The sequence below is a fragment of the Myotis myotis genome, unplaced genomic scaffold (genome assembly GCF_014108235.1).
Source record: "Myotis myotis isolate mMyoMyo1 unplaced genomic scaffold, mMyoMyo1.p scaffold_m19_p_10, whole genome shotgun sequence".
Taxonomy (NCBI): domain Eukaryota; kingdom Metazoa; phylum Chordata; class Mammalia; order Chiroptera; family Vespertilionidae; genus Myotis; species Myotis myotis.
This window is the reverse complement of record NW_023416314.1, coordinates 35,813,478-35,832,849: the sequence shown is the minus strand read 5'-3', so window position 1 is coordinate 35,832,849 and position 19,372 is coordinate 35,813,478. Positions and strand designations below refer to the sequence as shown.

The window sequence follows — 19,372 nt, the reverse complement described above, 5'->3', positions numbered from 1 at the left end:
TAGCCTATCTCATGAAAGTTCCCAAAATCTGTTGCTAAAAAAGAAAATTAAATAAATCGCACTTTCAGTCCAATTCCATCTCAAGCTCCTACTTCTCCAGAGAAATGTAAACAATCCTAAAGTAGTATCTGTTCAAAACTTAACAGCATATAAAATCCTAGTCAACTGAGAATATATTATGCCTCGGGTACCAGGCTATGAGAATGAACAAGGGACATGTACACTCTAGAAGCTGCCAGTCAGTGGTACGAAGGCATAATGACAAACGAGTGTGAAGAAGGGGTTCCATAACTCATTCTGAGCGGGAGGGCGGGGCAGTAAAAGGCTGCCACAATAGGAGTCCTAATAGTATATGAGGAAATGGGTGCAGAAAGGTGAAATGGAAGATTACCCAGAAGTGACATATAAACACAGGTCTTGTGACACAACTCACTGACCGCACTAGCCCAGTCTCTCCTGGACTACTGCAGCACCAGTCGTTGCCACTGGCACAGCCCGCCATTATAACCCAAGCTGCTTCCCGAACACGTCTGTAATCTCGGAGGGGAACACCATGCACACCGTAGACTTTTACTATTTGGTAATGACAGTCTCTTCAGATAGACTTCTAATGGGCATTAAACTCAACACACGGTAACCTCTGTTGGGACCCAATAAAGTATATATACATCTAGCCTAGACTCATTTTTTTCCCCTCTAGAAAATTATATCAAAAGGTCAAAAGAAGATCAAAGCAACAGACTCATTCCTATAATCCTTATAAGAAAATCTGTATATAAAAGGCTCTTGCTAACCTGTGGAACTCCACTGGCACGTTTTTCCAAAGCAGGCTACCTATACTGATTGCCTGACAAAGTAAACTGCAGGGAGAGGTAACCACACCTAATTGCTGTGGCTCATCAGCAGGTGTGAAACTCTGAGATGTCCCACCTGTTTAACAGAACAAGCCTGTACTGTACACAACACTGAATAACTGGAAGCAGCATAAATGTCTAGCCAGGGCAAATGTGTACCTAAGGTGTGATACATTCACTGACATGGCATTTGTAAGACTTATAAATATGTCTAGGCTTTGCTTTAAAATATTCCAGCCAAGGAACAGTGAAAGGGATACATGAAACGAATGCAGTGAAATCTTGAAAACGATTTGAAATGGTGTGAATTGGTGTGCATTAGGCTATTTTCTCTACTTTGTGTGTGTGATTGAAATTTTTCATAATTAAGAACTGGAAAAATATTATGTAGAAATAAATTTAAAATATTCACAATGATGGTTTGTGGGTGGGGGGGAAGCAGAATATAAAGTGATGATTTACATTAATTATAACCATGTAAAAAAATAAGTGTTACCAATCCAATAGCAATAAGCAACCCCTTAATGTCCATGTGGGTTTCTAGATACCATTTTTACTAAAAGTAAAGAAGTCTTTGAGGAAATAGCTAATTCTAGGTCTGGATCAGGAAAGATAGACCTGGAACATCTTGTCGCACCAGATAATAAAGAAACTATCAAGTACTGGTAAGGTCATGTCAGAAGAACTCAGAAGACAACAGGCTCCCACTGGCCACAGACAGCACAACCCCAGCATCCATAAGGATAACAACTAGAACAGATTCAAACCCATCGTATGTGTATAAATGTGAGCTCATATGGGCACTAAAAATACCCTCATGGATCACTTTGAAGGATAATAAGGAACCCACTATTTTGATGAATGGTAGGCAAATAAAAAGAAGAAAGCATAAAGCTGGGGGTGGGGTAAAGAATGACAGTGGCTATGAAAGTGCCTTGCTTATAGCTGGTGCCCGACAAGTGGCACTGCAACAAGTCCTAAGAGAGATGCCTACACCATCATGTAAAGTGCTCGTAACCTAGCAAAGAGAGACAGACACAAGCCCAATGCCACACTAGACATGAAAAAAATGCCCTTTGGAGGGGCCTGGAGGTTGGGAGACATCAGCTTAAAAGGGTTACCACTTGGGCCATGGTTGAGCGTTGTCCTGTACACTGGTTCAATTCCAGGTCAATGAAAACGTTGTTGCTTTTTTAAAAGGGAGGGGGTCGCCACTTACTGGGAAGTTTCTGCACTTTAAACCGTTCTCAAACTTGGGCTCTAGAATCTCACACATTGATCTTTACATCCACTGGTCAGAGTTACAGCTCCAGACAAATCCCCATGTGGTTTCATTTCCCTTCCCAGGAATCCAGAGGCCCTGAGATGTTCCTTTCAGGAAAAACTAACTCCCTAGACCTCGATGTCATATCAAGCTTTGGAATTTCACTTACATTCTGACCTTGCAAACTTCGGGTCTGCCCCAAATGTGAAAGGGAGGCGAAGACACCCATGTTCAGAGTCCCTATGAAAGGTTAACACATATCAATAAACATCACCCCTCCCCCAATATTAAATACCTATTCTGGGCTAAATATCTTTTTCACTTGTTATATCCCAGTAAATTCTCAAACTCAGTGAGGTAAGAGGTACTGCTCCAATTTTACAGACAAGGAAGTACATGGGCTCAAAGAATCAAGTCACTTGTTTAAGGACCCCAAGGCCCTTGAAGCACTAAGATTTCTGAAGATAAAAATTTGTCTACACATATACTGAATGTAAACTGTAGTTGAAAAATAATTTTTTTTAAAAAAAGCCACAAAAAAAACCAATGTCCACACACCACTGACATTTCACATGAAAGGAGTGGCTCTCTCAGAGGCAAAGACTTATGAGTCAGAGTGATGCTCTTCATTATTAAATGTCATCCTACCCTCTAAGGCCTTTTATGGACTCTCAGCCTCAGCTCTCCATTTACTTTTCCAACCTCTCTTTGATTTATTCTCCACTCTGGATGGATTTTCACTGCCCCCAAATCCCATACGTACTACCCCTTTCCCACTTGAATTGCCTTGTTCCTTTCTAGGCTCTAATCTTTCGGGTCCAACTCTCAACCCCAACTCCTCCTCCATTGTCCCCATGCTCAGAGCCCTCGCGTTCATGAAGCTTGCTGCCTGGACCGTATCGCTCCATATAAGGGCATTGCTACTTCACATGTACACTTCTGTCTCCCTAGCTTGCCAATTCCTTGAAGGCAGGGTTGAGTATTGATGCATTCCCTTGGGAAGGAAAAGGGTGCAGAAGAAATGCTTGTCAACATTAATGTGGATGCAGGCAATAGCCTGCTCAGGAGCCCATATTTCTCCGCATATCTCATAAACTTGAGGTTACCACATTCCATTATTCCCTTTAGCTAGGGATAGAAAAGCCATTCCAAAGTCTTTTCACTAAGCAAAGCAGCAGGCATGTGTTCCTGCTTTGTACGATTTCACTGCCTTTGCTCCTCAGATATCCCTGGGAGAACATTCCATTATCATTAAGGCTGTGAACATTCCATCCTCTTTTCCTTTGGATTAGAAGTATTAGCAAAGCCAAGTACTAACCCTTAGCAAATAAGGAGGTTGGCATTTAAAAAACTGTGCTGCAATACATATAACACAAAATTTACCATGTTAACCACTTTTTAAGTATACAGTTCAGTAGTCTTAAGTACAGTATTCACATTTTTGTGCTACCCTCACTAACATCTGTCTCAAGAACTCTTTTCACTTTGTATCCATTAAATAATAACTCCCCATTCTCCCCTCCCTCCTGTCTCCCCGCCATCAAGCCCTGGAGACCACCATTCTACTCTCTGTCTATGAATTTGACTCCTCTAGGTACCTCATATGAGTGGAATCCTTTTGTTGGCTTATTTACCTAGCTAAATGTAATTAAGATTCACCCATGGTGTAGCGTGTCCAGCAATCAAAATTTCCTTCCTTTTAAAGGTTGAATAATGTTCCATTGCATGTATATACCATATTTTGTTTATTGATTCATCTATTGAGAAATTCTGATCCAACGCTTGTGACAAAGAAGCTCAGGAGACTGGCCCTGGGTCAGAGCAGTTTCCTTGATGTTGTGAACACATTCAAAGAACCAATCCGTGATGAGGACCACAGAACAGAAAGCTGCCAAAAGGAATTTCCACCTGGTTATCTGACCCAGGAACTGGAACCAGAAAGAACATTTATTTAAATACTCAAATAGTTTGTTAGAATAAAGCCTTGGCGGCCTAGGATGGTCTAGAAACAAATCTTGAATTCACTCTAGTTTCTAAAGACCTCCCTCTCCCCTGTTCCTTCTCTCCCTCAGCTTTATTGAGCGTTAATGAAATACAACATTGTGTAAGTTTAAGGTGTACATGTTGATTTGACACCCTTACATATTGCAATGTGATTACCTCTACACAGCTCCCTCACATCACAGAAATACCATTTCTTTTTATGCGGGAGAACATTTAAGGGCGACTCGTTTAGCAGTTTTCAAGCATACAATGTAGTACTGCTAACTATTTCACAGTGCTGTGTACTGGATCTCTGAACTTATTCATCTTCTACTGGAAGCTTGTACCCTTTGACCAATAACTGCTGAATTCCTCACTCCCAGCCTCTGGTAACCACCACTCTACTCTATCCTTCCATAAGTTTGGCTTTTTTAGATTCCATATACAAGTGATATCATACAATATTTCTTTATCTGACTTCTTTCACTTCTCATAATGCCCTCAAGGTCCTTCCATGTGTTGCAAATGCCAGGATCTCCTTCTTTCTCATGGCTGCATAATATTCCATTGTGTGTTATATATATTAATATATATTTTAATACACACACACACATCTTCTTTCCCCATTCATCCAGTGTATCTCAATGGACAATATAATCCATTGTATGCCAATATAGCCCACCAATATAATCTTGGATATTGTGAATAATGTTACAATGAACACTGGGGTACACATATCTCTTGGATATCCTGTTTTCATCTCCTTTGCATATATACCCAGAAGGGGAACTGCTGGATCATACAATTCTATTTTTAATTTTTTTGAAAAACCGCTATACTGTTAAGTGAATTAAAAGACAAACTACAGACTGAAATAAAATATTTACAAACTACATATCTGACAAGGACTGATACCTTGTGCATATAAAGAACTCTCAAAACTCAACAGCAAAGAAACATAAACAATCCGTATAAAATGGACAAAAGACTTAGAGATGTTTGAAAGAGAATGTACAAAAATCATATGAAATGATGTTCAATGTCATTATCCATAAGGAAAACCAATGGGTGAACAGTTAAACAAATGAACTGTGGTACATCCATACCCTGGAATACCACTAAGCAATAAAAAACAAATACAACTTGGATGAGTCTCCAGATTATGCTCAAGGAAAAAGAGCCAAACCCTAAAGGTCACATACTGTATGAATCCACTTAGGTAACACTCTTGAAGTGACAAAATGACAAAGGTGGAGAACAGATTAGTGGTTGTCATGGGTAAGGGCTCGGTGGGAGTGGGATGGTGACTACAAATGGCAGCAGGAGGGATCATGTAGATATCGAAATGTCTTGTGTCTTGACTGTATCATTGTCAATATCCTATTGTGAAATTATACTATAGTTTTTCAAGATGTTACCACTAGGAGAAACTGGAAAAGATGACACAGGATCTCTCTTTACTATTTGCATCTGCAATGACCTCAAAATAATAAGTTTAATTTTTAAAAAAGCTCAGGCTTTGGGACAAAGCTAGATGAAGTTGGGAAAGTCATTTCCCTTCTCTCAGGGCTAAAGGATTAAATGAAGAGATCAATGGTCTAAGCATGGTGCCTGGCACAGGGTAAGTACTAAGCAGACAGCTATTAAAATGATAACCTTAAGAGGCAGTGAGGGTGGAGAAGGGTATAGAAGAAGATCTTTGGATAATAGCACTAACGGATTTTGGTGAAAGATTAGATGTAGAACAGTGGGTGACCGGGAGTCAAAGATGATTCCCAAGTTTCCCACTTGACAGTGGCACCATTTACTGAGCAGCCATGGGGTAAAGAAGAGAGGAATAAAGATGAGTTTAGTTTGGGAGTGGTGAGTCTGTTGACTGAGAGACATGCAGGTAGAGGTGTCCAGTAAACAAGTGCATATACAAGTCTGGAGTTCGGAACACAGCTCTAAGCTGGAACTTCAACTTGATAATGACCAGCGTGCACATGATAACCGAAGCCAGCAGAATGGATGACTGAGGAGAAAAGAGCCTAGACCAGAGCCACTGTGACTATAAAGTAGCTTCACCCTTTAAGTGCTGGGTAAAGAGGGTCAATCTAGCAAAGGAGACTGAGCGTGGCCAGAAAAGGAGAAAAACCTGGCATATATGTTATCGCTGAAGATCAGAGGAAGGTGTTTCAAGAAAGAGTGAGTGGCCCACTGTGACCAAGCAGTGAAGAGATAAACTAAAACGAGGAGTGAAAAATAAACCTGTAATTTATAACCTGCTGAGAATCACTTTGGTGAAATGACAAAGTAGGTTTCAGACTGGAGCTAACTGAGAAGAAGGTGGAAGAAAGGGAGACATAATATAAACAACCATTAACAAGTTTAGCTCTAAAGAAAAAAAAAAAAAAAGAAGCACAGTGAGAAGGAAGGGGGGTGATACTAAGGAAGAATTTTATTAAAAGCAAGTATGTGTTGCCTGGTCGGTGTGGCTCAGTGGTTGAGAGTCAACTCATGAACCAAGAGGTCACTGGTTTGATTCCCAGTCAGGGCACATGCCTGGGTTGTGGGCTTGACTCCTAGTAGGGGGCCTGTAGGAGGCAGCTGGATGGATGTTTCTCTCTTATCGATGTTTCTATCTCTTTATCACTCTCCCTTATTCTCTCTCTAAAAAAAATTAAATAAATAAAAAGAAGAAAGAAAAAAAAAAGCAAGTGTGTGTAAATACTAATGAAAAGGAATAGGTAGAGGGGAAGAAGTTGAAGATTCATGACACAAAGGGTATGAATTATCTGAATAGGTAGGAGAGGATCTGACCCAGAGCACATGTAGAAGGACAGCTCAGTCAGAAGAGGCACCTCATCTACTCCAAGAAGAGGGGGGAAGGAAAGGAACCTTGAGGATACACATGCATTTGGAAATTTGGTCACAGTATGTGCAGACAGCTACTCCCTGGTAGCTTCAATTTCCTTTGTGAAAGAGAAGGCAAGGTCATCTGATAAGACTGAAAGGCTGGCTTAATTTTTATTCCCAGCATGAAATCTAGGGCCTTGGACACAGATACTTAATAAATACATGTATTTAATAAATAAAAGAAAAGCAAACAATTAATTTCCTTAATTCAGTTGCTCATTAGAGTCAATACTCAACTTTCTCCAAACTAGCCACTAGGGGGCATTACTGCTGCCAATCTGAAGCTACATCTTTTAACACCATGAAATAGAAAATTACAGAGTAGTGTATGTCATAATATGTATTTTTTTTTTAGAGTGTAAAAATGTTATATTTATAGTGAGCCAGCTGGACTCAGTTTAGATGATCCCAATTTTGTTGGCAACATCCACAGCATCATAGTCAGGAGCCAGCGAAGCATCAGGCCTGACGAGGGTGTTGACCTTGGCCACATCAATGTCAGAGGACTTCTTCACAGCCTGTTTGACCTGATGCTTGTTGGCCTTGGCATCCACAGTCAACACAAGTGTATTGCTGTCTTCTGTCTTCTTCATGGCTGACTCAGTAGCTGGGGGGAACCTGACGATGGTGGTTGAGCTTGTTTCTCCCCGGGGCGATCTTCTAAGAATGTCTGGGCTGCCTTCAGAGCCCCCGTGTACTGGGCATAGGAAGGTGGGTGATGTGTGGATCTTCTGTGTGTGGGGGGGGGGGGCGGTTGGGGGCTGTGGATGCTTTTCAGCACTGTTTTCTTTGTCTTCAAAGCCTTTGCTTTGGGTTTGCTTTGGGAAGGGCGTGTGTGCGCGTGTACACACACACACACACACACACACACACACACACTGCCGCAGGATGGAAGGGCTAGTCTTTCTACCAGCCTTCCACTGCAATCAAATCATGATGCCCAGAGGTAATACTCACCATTTTGCATAGGTCACTTTTGTAATTCCTCCAGGGCACATAGAAAATACTGAATAGACCTTTTACATTTTCTTATGATTAATCAGTTACAAAAGGTGGATGAAAAGAAATCCCTAAAGCTAATCCTTGGTAACAAGGATTTGTTGGATTAATTTTAAATAGCTGTGATCTATTTTATAAGCTGCTTTTTTCCCATTATTTCAGATGCTTGATACATTCATACAATGAAGTGTTATCAACCTGTCATACCACATGGCTATTATATATACACTAGAATAATATTTTGGTGTATATGGTTAGCAATGGGGCTGGAACATGCTTCTTTCCCAGTTTGGTTCTAACAAATGCAGGCCTCTAATATACAGAGGGAACTGGCAGAATTCAAATTTAAAACAGGGTGCAACATTTTCAACACCCCAAAAGAAAAGATGTAAAAGCAGACAGTTTGTTCCTCAAGAATTCAGGGTTATGCAGATCAGTTCAGTTTTAACTAAGGGATCTGAACTTTCCACAGTCTGGAAGACTTCCAGTCATACCAATGGAACACATCACACTACAGCCTAACGAAAGTTGTTCGTGTCATTAGCTGCGTACAGGCTGCAGCTGTGTGGAAGATGGGAGGGAGGCTGAAGTCATTGTACGAATGCAGGTAGTCAAGTATGTAGAGGCATTCCTTCGAGATCATGTAGGTTTGGTTGCAGACCACCACAATAAAGCAAGTATCTCAGTAATGTGAGTTTCACAATAAAGCCAGATATAATCTTTTTTGCTGGTGGAGGATCTTGCCATTTGTAAAAGACGCAATACCTGTGTGGTGCAACAAAGTGAAGCGAAAGAAAGCGAGGTATGCCTGTACTTCAAATGAGTGGAAAAGGTGCTTAACCCCAAAGACCCCAAACTTGGTTTTTTGAACGAAAGTTCTTTTTGGGGGGGACAAACATACTCAATAAGTGGGTCATAAGAAGAGTCTGGGCAATGGAGTTGAAGTAGTCACAGTCAAATATAGATACAGTATCAAATTGTTTGCAAACTGTTTCAAAAACAAAGTTTCAAGGTTCTGGAGGTTAGTGGTCTAATCTGACAACTAAAAGTCACATTTTTACTGGATACTCTATTCCATAGCTGGTATGGCATTCCACTTCCATTGCTAGTTTTCAGAAGCTCTTTGGGGGCCAAATATTTTTGTGTTTTTTTTTATATTTATGAAAACATTAACAGCCAATTGCTCTTCCCCAACCTAATATAAAAACCGTGTCTAATGAACTGATACCACTTTGAAGAACAGAAAAGTTTCTTTCTTAGTAATTATAGTTCTTTGGCTACATGGGCATGTCTGAAAATGAGCTTTTAAACTGAGATGAACACTTCCTTGCCACATCCCTACTGTATTTTAAATCTATGTCCTCTTTCAAAAGTCCTGTGCTAAACCTTTGGAATTTTTTTCCCCAGCAAATGATCTACACAAGAGCCTGATTTCATTTACATACACACACACTTGCACTCACCAGAAACAATACTTCCTTAAAACACACACACACACACACACACACACAATGTCACTTCCTCAATCCAGAGGCCAGAAGTCCTCTGGTTCTGATCTGGGGAGCCAAGACAGGAAACTCTGGTGAGCTTCTACCTCCTGCTGCCGCCGCCCCCTCCCCCCTCCATCTCCCCCCCAATCCGCCCCCCCCCCCCCAAGCACTGGTGCAGCTGACAGGGGGCAGGGTCTATTCAGAGCTCCCTTGATGCACTGCAGCTGGAAGGCAGCAGCTCACTTCCACGCTGCGGGAATGATCCAGAGTCCCGCACTGGGAGTCCATGTAACAAGGGCATTTCACAGGAAGCGAACAGGAACGGATGAAGACCTTGACACCTTTTAGCAACCTTACTTCTAGTTCCAAACTCCTGCGCAGAGCCCAGGGCTGACTTCTGCCAAATCTCAGTAACTGGCACCAGCCTGTACTTTGACCCCCACCAGGCAAGTCATCTTCTAGTTTGGGGGGTAGGTGAGAGCCAGACCTCCTCACCACTCAACCCCAGACTGGACCACTCTCCCCGCGAGGCGGCCAGTTTCTCATCTGGAAGGGAGAAGTCCCAGCGATGTCAGTAAACACTGTCGGTCAGCACCGCCCGGCAACTGAGCAGCATGGTCTCTCCCGACCCCGGGGCTGCACAACAGAAAACCCAGGTCATTAGATCAAACCCAACTGCAGTGTCCCCGCCGAGGGCTGGGGTGGGGGGTGCATGTGCGAGACAGACACACAGAATAAAGGGACGGAGGGGGACAGACAAATGAGCCACTGACCACACGGGCTGCACATGCCGATGCCGCTGCCGCTGCCCGTGACGGGGAGGCTTTGGGCTGGAAGGAGCAGGCGGCCGCCGGAGGGGCGGGCGGGGAAAGGGAAGGGGAAGGGGTGTGCGGAGCCTGGGCCCCCCTCCCCGCCCGCTCCCCCCCATCCTGCAGGCGGAAGCCGCTCAGGGTTCCTCGCGCCCCCGGCCCCGGGAGCCAACTCCGTCGCTGTCCGAACACCATGGATACAAACTTCAATCCTGTGTGCAGTTCACGGGGAGGCTGGCTGCCGAGGCCGCCGCGCGCCCGGCCGAGAACGCACCGCAGCCTCCACCTGCCGGCCCGCCCCGCCCCTCGGCGGCGCACCTGTGACAGGTGTGCAGGCGCCCCCCACACACCCGCGTCTCGGGGCGCACCCGCCCCGCCCCTCGGCCCCAGGAGACCGGGAGCCCGCCCTCCCCGTCCTCGCGGTCCCTCCCGGACCTCCAGCCCCTCGGCAGGCCGCGCCGCGCCCCCTGCCCGCGCCCTCCGGGCCGCGCCCGTTCCCCGCCCGCACTCACATAGCGCCTCAACTTCTTCTCGGGGGGCGATTTCCTCAGCCAGCCGGTGCACACCACGTCGCCGCCGCCGCTCATGCTGCCGGCGCCTGGAGCCCGCCGCGGGGTCGGATGGACAAGGGCGCGGGCGCGAGTCACTGGGGCGGGCGGCGGGCGGTGCGCAGCTCGCGGGGCGGGGAGGGGCCGAGGCGGCCGCGGCTGCGGGGCGAGGACGAGGCGGCAGACCGGCGGCCGCGCGCGCGCACTCGCTCCCGGCGCGCACTCGCGCTCGGCCCCGGAGGGGGCGCCACAGCAGGAAGGCGGCGCGCGCTCGCCACGCCCACAGCCCGCCGCGCCCCCGGCCGCCGCCCTCGGAGACACAAACACCGCCGGGCGCCTGGGACCCCGAGGCCGAGGTGCGCGGGGACGCCGAAGCCTGCCGCCGGCCGCGCCCCCGCCCCGTTTTGCTTTATTCCCGAAGCCTCCAGCCGCACGCGGGGGTGGCGGCCGGGCCCCGGGGGGAGCGGGTCGGGGTTAGGGGAAGGGGCTGCGCCCCTGGTCGCCAATCGGCTTTGCGCCGGGGGGGTCGTCAGGAAGGGACCCGAGGGCGGCTGGACTCTCCCATCCCCGAGTTTCGGGGCTCAGTGGGTCAGGTTCTGCTGAAATGAGTGACCCGCTTCCCAGCAAGAGTTGGTTTCACTCGCACCCTTGGCGGGAGAGGAAAGAAGAAAACAGACCACTAGGCGCTGGCGCCTTTGTAGTCCGCATATGCACGATTGTCTTGACGGGTCTACGAACTGGGCGGGCAACGTTAGTCCCATTTCACGAACAGCTTCAAGTCCAAAGACAGTGCAGCGCAGGGCCAGGTTTCTAATTGTGGGGAGTGGGGGGTGGGGGTGGGCCTGCCCGTCTCATTTTAAAGGGGGGGGGGGCTTTAATGTGTGCAGATCACCTTAGGGCCCTCTCATCTGACTACCAGGAAATAAAGTCCCGCTGGCTCCTCCACTGCCTCTGGGAAATACAATTTAGTAAAAGAAAACTCGTATGATGTGCAGAATCAAGGAAGCAAAAGTGAGTCAATGTGTGTCATAGTAAACCGGGAGGCAAGGTGTGGTAGGACCAGACACTGGGGTCCCAGCGCACCCCCACACTGGAGACCTCTCTGGCTCACATGAAAAGTGCGGCATAGCAGCCCCTCTGACTGCCCTGGTGGGTTTACCCGAGATGAACTGGGGGGAAGCACACACTGGACCAGACAACCCCAACTTCAGGTGGAGGGTGGAGGGAAAATCCTTTCCTAGGAGCACTTTTGCACTCAGGAAGCACCTTTAGACTGCAACCTGAACGCCGGGGCTTAGACCACTCAGCCATCCTGACCACAGGTCTGGAAGCACCTTTAGAAACAACAGTAAAAGGTAGGTCCTCCTTCCACTTTGAGAAGGGGAGAGTGACCCGCTGCATCAGTAAGGAACTGCGCTGCCGGCAGGTGAGCTGGAGGGACAGCGTCTCGCACTCCCCATAGACCTTTGGACTGAGGCGATTTTGTTCATTCCCCTGTCTTTTTGCAGCAAAGCTAGTTGCTTCAAGCAGTGGGACACCCTTCTGGTTGTACAGATCTTGGGTGGGTTGGGACAAGTTCACTTTCAATCAGCTTGTACAAGCGAATCATTTACTATATATGCAGCCTTTCTACACACTCCAGGAGGTTTAGGTCAGCTCCCTGGGACCCAGCATTTCACTGACTTTCTTCACTCTTCAGTGTGCTGCTGGGGCTGAACGGAAGCCAGAGCTATGAGGCGGTGGCTGGTACCAGAGCTCCCCTAGCCTTCCAATTTCGGGATCTGTAAGCCACATTGCAAGGGCCACCACCAAAATTATGGCCGTTTTAACCTCTGGCTTGAAGTACTTTAAAAATCGGTGCGACAAATATCAAAATACTCAAGTCTGCCAAATCCATCAGGAGGCGGCGACTCTCAACCTAAAGCAACTTCTGACTTCATTCACATCTGAGTCATGGTGCCAGGTCCAAGGGCTGCAGACTGAGAAATCCGCATGGTGTGTCTACAGCCACCCTAACTTTCTTAGGAGGAGGCTGCCAGCACCCAGGCTGCACGGAGGGGGCAGGGCTGCTGCTGTGGCCCCTGGCTGCACGCTGGGGTGGCTCCAGTCTTATGAGCCTGAGGTGCGTGCCAGGTCGGAAAACAGCGCTGGACAGAACGTTCCTGTCTGGGCCTTTACTAAATCCTCTCCACTCCCTGCTGTTTTTTTGTTTTTTGTTTTTTTTCCAATGCTCCCTGCCTTTGGCCAAGGGAAAATGGAAAACAAATTGAGTGATTTATGAAGCTAAGCGCCATCTATTGGAATCGGTTGGAATAACTCCCCCACCCCCCACCTTCGAGGATATGCACCACTAGTCTATAATTTAGGCAATTTTGATTAAAGACCATGGTTATTTCCTGGAGGAATTAATGACCGGCTGCAAGGAGGGCTTTGGGTCATTAATCCTATACTCATTAAATTCTCAGGAAATGGCCATCTTATGGGGAGGGTTTCTCTGGAGGGAGCATTGCAGACATTAGAAAATGAACACCTGGGAGGGAAGCATGGGCACCGCGTTGTGCGTCCCCCTCCCCCCTACCAAGCCTGGGTTGTAAAGGGTGCACTGTGGCTTTGAGTCTCATCAGCGCCAGCCTGCATCCGTGCCTGTCTGGTGGTTGAGGGTTTGTGGCCAGCGGCAGGTGCATGGCTGGTGGAACGCTCCCAGGAACGGGTTGGAAGGGCTGGAAGGAGAGCTGTGCCCAACTGCACACCAGGCTGGTGTGATTAATACCACCCACGCCAGGCTTGACGTCAGGGGCTGGGCCGGGGGTGGGGGTGGATGTTTGTGTCCTTCTGCCTTTTCTCCCCTTCAGTCTAGTTGACAGGTTAGATTCAGCGCTGAGTGCTGCTTGCCAAGGTCAGCGTGGCCAGCTGAGCCACCTCGGCGTGGTGGCTTTCACCGTGTCTCCCAGGCATATTGAGGTCTGGGCTCCTTTCAACCCGTTCTGCTTTGAGCCCACTTGGTCCCCTCCACCAAATTACTCTGACCTGCTCAGATCAGCGCCTGGCCTGTGGATGGGACGGAGATCTGGAAGTGGGCTTGGGGAGTGGTTGAAGACCTCACTGGGTTCCCTCCCTGTCTGTGGCCACTAACAGTTTATACTTGACATTACACCCAGTGGGAAACATTTTGGAAATAAACTTTCTGAATGAGAAAAGGCTGAGCAAGTCCAGCTTCCCAATTTTCCTTTGCAAAGAACCAGAACCTGTGCTGATTGCTTGGGGGCTAGTTAGGCTCCGGGAACATTTCTCCTGACCCCAGTGGGGTGGTAACATCAGTGTGCACAGATCATGCTGCAGACTTGGTTATCACTGTCTTCCAAGAACAGACTGCCAGGTCCCTGGGAAGGTGCCTCCAGTGCTCCAAACCATGCTCTGCACGATGACCACTTCCTCCAGAGAGAAGTCCTGCCTCCACTTGGATTGTGAACCCATCCTCCAAAACTCACCACCCCACTCCCCAGCATAGTTGTTCATTCTTCTCGTAGACTCACATCACACCCTTACAAACTGGGCCGTCACAATGTACTGCGAATATTTGTTTCCCTAGTCTAGAGCCTCCCAGTGTGCTGCCACACACACACAGATGCCCATTAAATGTCTGTTGGGAGAAGGAAGGAACCAATCCTTAAAGGATAACCAGTGGAAGCTGTGGGCCCTGGAGCATCCAGAACTTTCTGACCCATCCCCAACAGTATCTGTGAAGGTCCTTATAAACAGCTGGAGTGTTTAGACCCCCAGGGACTGGCCTGGTGGGGAGGGCAGAAGTAGGTGGGGGTAATCCCAATTTCACTTTAAATACAGGTCAAAACCCTTGGAGAGTTTAAAAAACAATAACTCCATAGACGTTTGACTTCTACCCCCAGGCTCTACAGAGCTACTGGTAACTACGTTAACCCTTGGTCTCCAAACCCTGACACTGTTGTCCAGACATCTCTGGGACTAAGGTTTAAACTGGTTATGGTTTATCTGGTGCCTGGTTTCACTATGATGGTCCTAGAGGAGCTCCAGCAGAGAACCCTTTGTACCCACACACATACTAGCAAAGCTGGAGAAATCTGGTCCCCTGACTCAAAGTGGGTTTCATGCGACAGCTGACCAATAGCAATTGTTTCTCAATGCAAGCATAGTGGCTGTGCATACTCACTAGTCTCTGTGTTGCTGGGCACCCAAGGGCCACAGGAGATCATCTCATCTAACTCCCTGATTCTACCAGAATTACCCAAGATGTTTGTCTGACTCATACAGCCCGTGATGTGCGGGTACATGTTTAAAGATGGGCTCTCTCGTGGTGGAAGCATTGATTTGTAGTATGTGACAATTTTTTTGCGGTGGAAATACCATACTCTCTCCACCCCTTGCCTGATCGATGTCAGAATATCAACTTCATGTCTTTGAATGCAGAGTTAAGAGATACAGTTATTTAGTATTTCCAGCATAAAGATAAAATAGATATAACACCAAGAGCAGAGATAAGAGCAACATGTACTAAAATAATTAGCAACTGATGAATTTTGGTTTATTCCCCCTTATTTTTAATATAACTTAAAGCCAGCATGTTAAAATGCACAATTCAGTGTTTTTTTCTTAGTATATTTACCAAATTGTGCAACCATGATGGCTATCTAATTTCAGAACATCGTCATTACCTCAAAAAGAAACTCCATATTTATTAGCAGTCACTCCTCATCCCCCCAACCCTAACCCCTGACAACCACTAATCTACTGTCTCTATGGATTTGCCAATTTTGCACATTTCATAGAATCATACAATGTGTGGCCTCTTGTGTTTGCCTTCTTTCACTTTGTATAATGTATTCAAGGTTCATTCATGTAGCATATGTAAGTTTTATTTTTTTAAATTAATTTCAGAGAGGAAGGGAGAGGGAGAAAGAGAAACATCAATGTTGAGAATCATTGATCAGCTGCCTCCTACACACCTCACACTGGGGATGGAACCTGCAGCCCAAGGATATGTCCTGACCAGGAATCGAACCATGACCTCCTGGTTCATAGGTCGACGCTCAACCACGGAGCCACACCAGCTGGGCCATATGTCAGTTTTTCATTACGTTCTATGGCTGAGTAATATTTCAATATATGGATGAAAATTATCCATTCATGAGTAGATGGATATTTCAGTTGTTTCCACTTTGTGGGTATTATGAAGAGCATTCATGTACACGTTTTTGTGTGAATCTACACTTTCAATACTCTTGGGTATAGACTTAGGGGTCAAATGGCTGGATCATACTGGGACTCCGTGAACTGTTTCCCATCGTGGTTACTACATCATTTACATTCCTACCAGCAATGCACAGGGCTCCAAACTGTCCACATCTTCTCCAATACTTGTTATTCTCCTTTAAAAATTATAATTTCATTTTAATAATGTTATTTTTTAAACAGCTTACAAAATTTTTCACAACTGACCAATTGCCAGAAGCCAGTCCATCCTTGCTGCTTGACACAGTTGCTGCAGGATAGAAACATCTGCACAGCATATGTTTCAAGGGACCTGGCGTATATAGCATACTGTTCTTAATATGTTTGCTCCCCTTAGCGCTGTGTGTTTTAACCAAGGTCACCTCTCCGAGAAAGGTTGTTTCCCCAGGTAGGGATTTTTCCCTGAAGTCAGGGAGGGGATGAAACTCCTTAACTAAGTGCCAGGCGGGTAGTTAATCACTTTAACTACAAACAATCATGCTTAAGCTACATAATCTTTACTCCCTGGAATGGAGATAAGAAACACCCTAACCTTTGTAATAGAAATTGACAGGATTAAAATCAACTGATATAAATACGAATGTAACAAGACAATAAACAGCAGAACCTCTCTGGAGATCCAGACCAGAACTTGGCTGGAGATCCTGGCTGGAGATCCTGGCTAGGCTGCTGATCAACTGAACACTGTCTCCGTGTCCTTCCTTCTTCGCCGACTCCGTCTACGCCTTTGGGAACCCCTGGACCTGCTGGGGTTGGACCCCGGCAACCAATCCACTCTCTCAGGCTGGTCTGAGCCAGCCCTAGCACCCCACTGTGTGACCGCCTACCCCAGAAAACCCATCATCTTCCCTGTAGTCAGTTCCACTTCTTTCTGCTGACCAGAGTAATACTCAACAGAGTCTAGCTTCCTTCTTCTTCCATCCTTCCTTCAGAAACCAACACCAAAGGTCTCAGGTTTTCTTCTCTTTGGGGATTAAGAGGATGTTTGATTCTGGAGAATCACAGGCTTTCAGCTCCCACCAAGCACTCTCGGCAGAACACATTGTTTCCCTCCTACATTTGTGTTGAGAAACAAAAGTTAAAACTAAAATGTATCTTCCTGACACCCAGATGTATCTTCTGGATGAGCTCTCAAGCAGTTGCTTCAACAGGGCAAACAGCTGTGGTCGGTTTCAACATAATTTGATGTAATCAGGGTTAATTCTGATGATGCAGTAACTCTGAAGACTGTTTCTTAACTGGATTACTGTTGGGTCAACAATCATGTGGCATTACATTTAGTGGCTGAAACAAAAGCCAGAATTAAAACAGATCCCCCCACCCTGCTTCTAAATGACAGCCCCACTGGGATGAGAAGTTATGAGGCACATTTAACACAAGTAACTAAAAAAGGAAAGTAGTTGCAGTCAAATTACACACAAGCTTCTTCAAGGTTCAGAGCACCAAGCAGAAAAGAGCTGGAAACTTATTTGTTGTTTTCTTTTCCTAGAGTGGTTCTAAATAGGTTGGCAGCAATCATTATAACTTAATATTTTCATAACAGTCTAGGAAAAAGCCCTAAAATTCTCCTCTGAATATTTCCTGAACCAAATGATGATTTTACCAGTCCACAGTTCCCTCTCCTTTCCATGTATGTTTTTGAAATGCTTAGGTTAATTGAGGACTAAATTCAGGGTGTGTCATGCCAGGGTTGAATGAATGTGCTGCACACATTTGCAACGGTTTCTGATGAGCAAAGCCTTTTATTTTACTTTGATAGTTCTGGCCATCACTGTTTATGGCCAGCCCAACAGCGGGGCCTGGGCTGCGCCAGGAACACACTCTTTAGTCTCTTCCAGTTCTCTGTCTTGGCTCATGTGAAACACAGTGAAGGCCCATGACAAAAGCCATTCTTCTACAGTTCTGGAAAGCAGAATCTTCAGAAATAGATGTCTTGGGAAGCTGCCAAATGTGTTGGTTCTTCAAAACCTCTCTAATTCAGTTTTGTAGTCCCACAAAGGTCTGTGTCCAATCCCCTCTGTAAATAAGCCTCCATTCATGTGTGTGTGTGTGTGTGTGTGTGTGTGTGTGTCTTAGGGACCAAGAAATTTGAAGAGCAAAAAGTCACCTAACCTATTGCATCGCACTTATCAGGAATTCCTCACCTAAATAATTTCCTGATTAACATATTCTGGGATAATATGTGGATACAACTAAAAGGTAATATGACTTAAAAAAACTAATGAGAATTCCTTCCATAATTCAGATAGTGTATTAGTATCTTTTTTAGTTGCAAAAGCAGATATTTATTTTAAAATTGCTTAAGCCCAAATTGGGAACTTATTGCTAAGAAAATGAGGTATATCCAATAGAACCCAAGAAAAAGTTGAATAATCTGGCCTCGGAAGGGACTAAATATGATAAAAACTAGGCAGCCAGTGTCTGTCTGTCTGTCTGTCTGTCTCTCGCCATATGGTTTTCATGCCTGAGCATTTGCCTTCCTTTCTCTCTGCAGACTGCTTTCTCTGTCTCTTTGGGTACATAGTTACCCTGCAGTTACTATGTTTACATATTCCCAGTCAAAGAAGTAGTCTCTGGTGTTCCTGATCCCAGTTTTCCAAGAGAAAATGAGACTGGTCCAATTGGGTCGGTGTCCACCCCTAGTCATCAGCAAGAGAAGCTCACATTCCTATGTGTCCGCTGAGGATGAACTGGTAGGAGTCAGGTGGGGGAATTCTTGGAGGAGGGATGCTTTTTATAACTCAGCAGACACCTTGGAAGGTGTTTAATAGAGACATGAAAACCAGCCTTGTTTCTTTCATGACATACCTAGCATTTATCACTTGAAAACTGGAAAACACTTAGAAAGGCATATATTTCTATTCAAATACAAAACATACTTATATTCACATACATGTCACTCAGGAAAGATTATTTCTGTACTTTTTATTGTCAATAAGGAATTTCTAAGAACCTACTCTCCTAAATTCAGCATAGAAATATAAATATGAATAAACCCAGGGTTTTACAAAACTCAGAGCCTTTCTAGGGAGAGGAATAGGTAGGCAGATGTCTCAGTAGTGTGTGGACAATGAATGCTCTAATAGAGGTATTTCAAAAGATTGTGGGAAAACAGAGCAACCAACTGTGGGGGGACTGAAACTGACAGGGCTTATGTTTTACTTGTTTTGGGGAGGCACAGAGTAGGCATCAATTAAAATGTGCTGGATTAGATGATGTAAGCAGTAGCTACTTCAATATGAAAGCAAGAAACTTGTTTAGA

General features: G+C 45.6%; 1 protein-coding gene across 3 annotated transcripts in view; it reads right to left on the bottom strand.

Annotated features, from left to right (window-relative positions):
* The window catches only part of GAB2 (GRB2 associated binding protein 2), a 164,462-nt gene extending 153,454 nt beyond the window's left edge, over positions 1-11,008 (bottom strand). For 2 of the 3 annotated variants that reach the window (XR_004970370.1, XM_036324852.1), the window contains exon 1: positions 10,810-11,008. Coding sequence is in view for 2 of the 3 variants with exons in the window: in XM_036324852.1 (XP_036180745.1) it covers positions 10,810-10,884 (75 nt within the window). In the remaining variant the exon portion in view is untranslated. The remainder of the gene's footprint in view (positions 1-10,809) is intronic. The other variant, XM_036324853.1, reaches the window with a different exon arrangement.
* Positions 11,009-19,372: the final 8,364 nt, after the last annotated feature.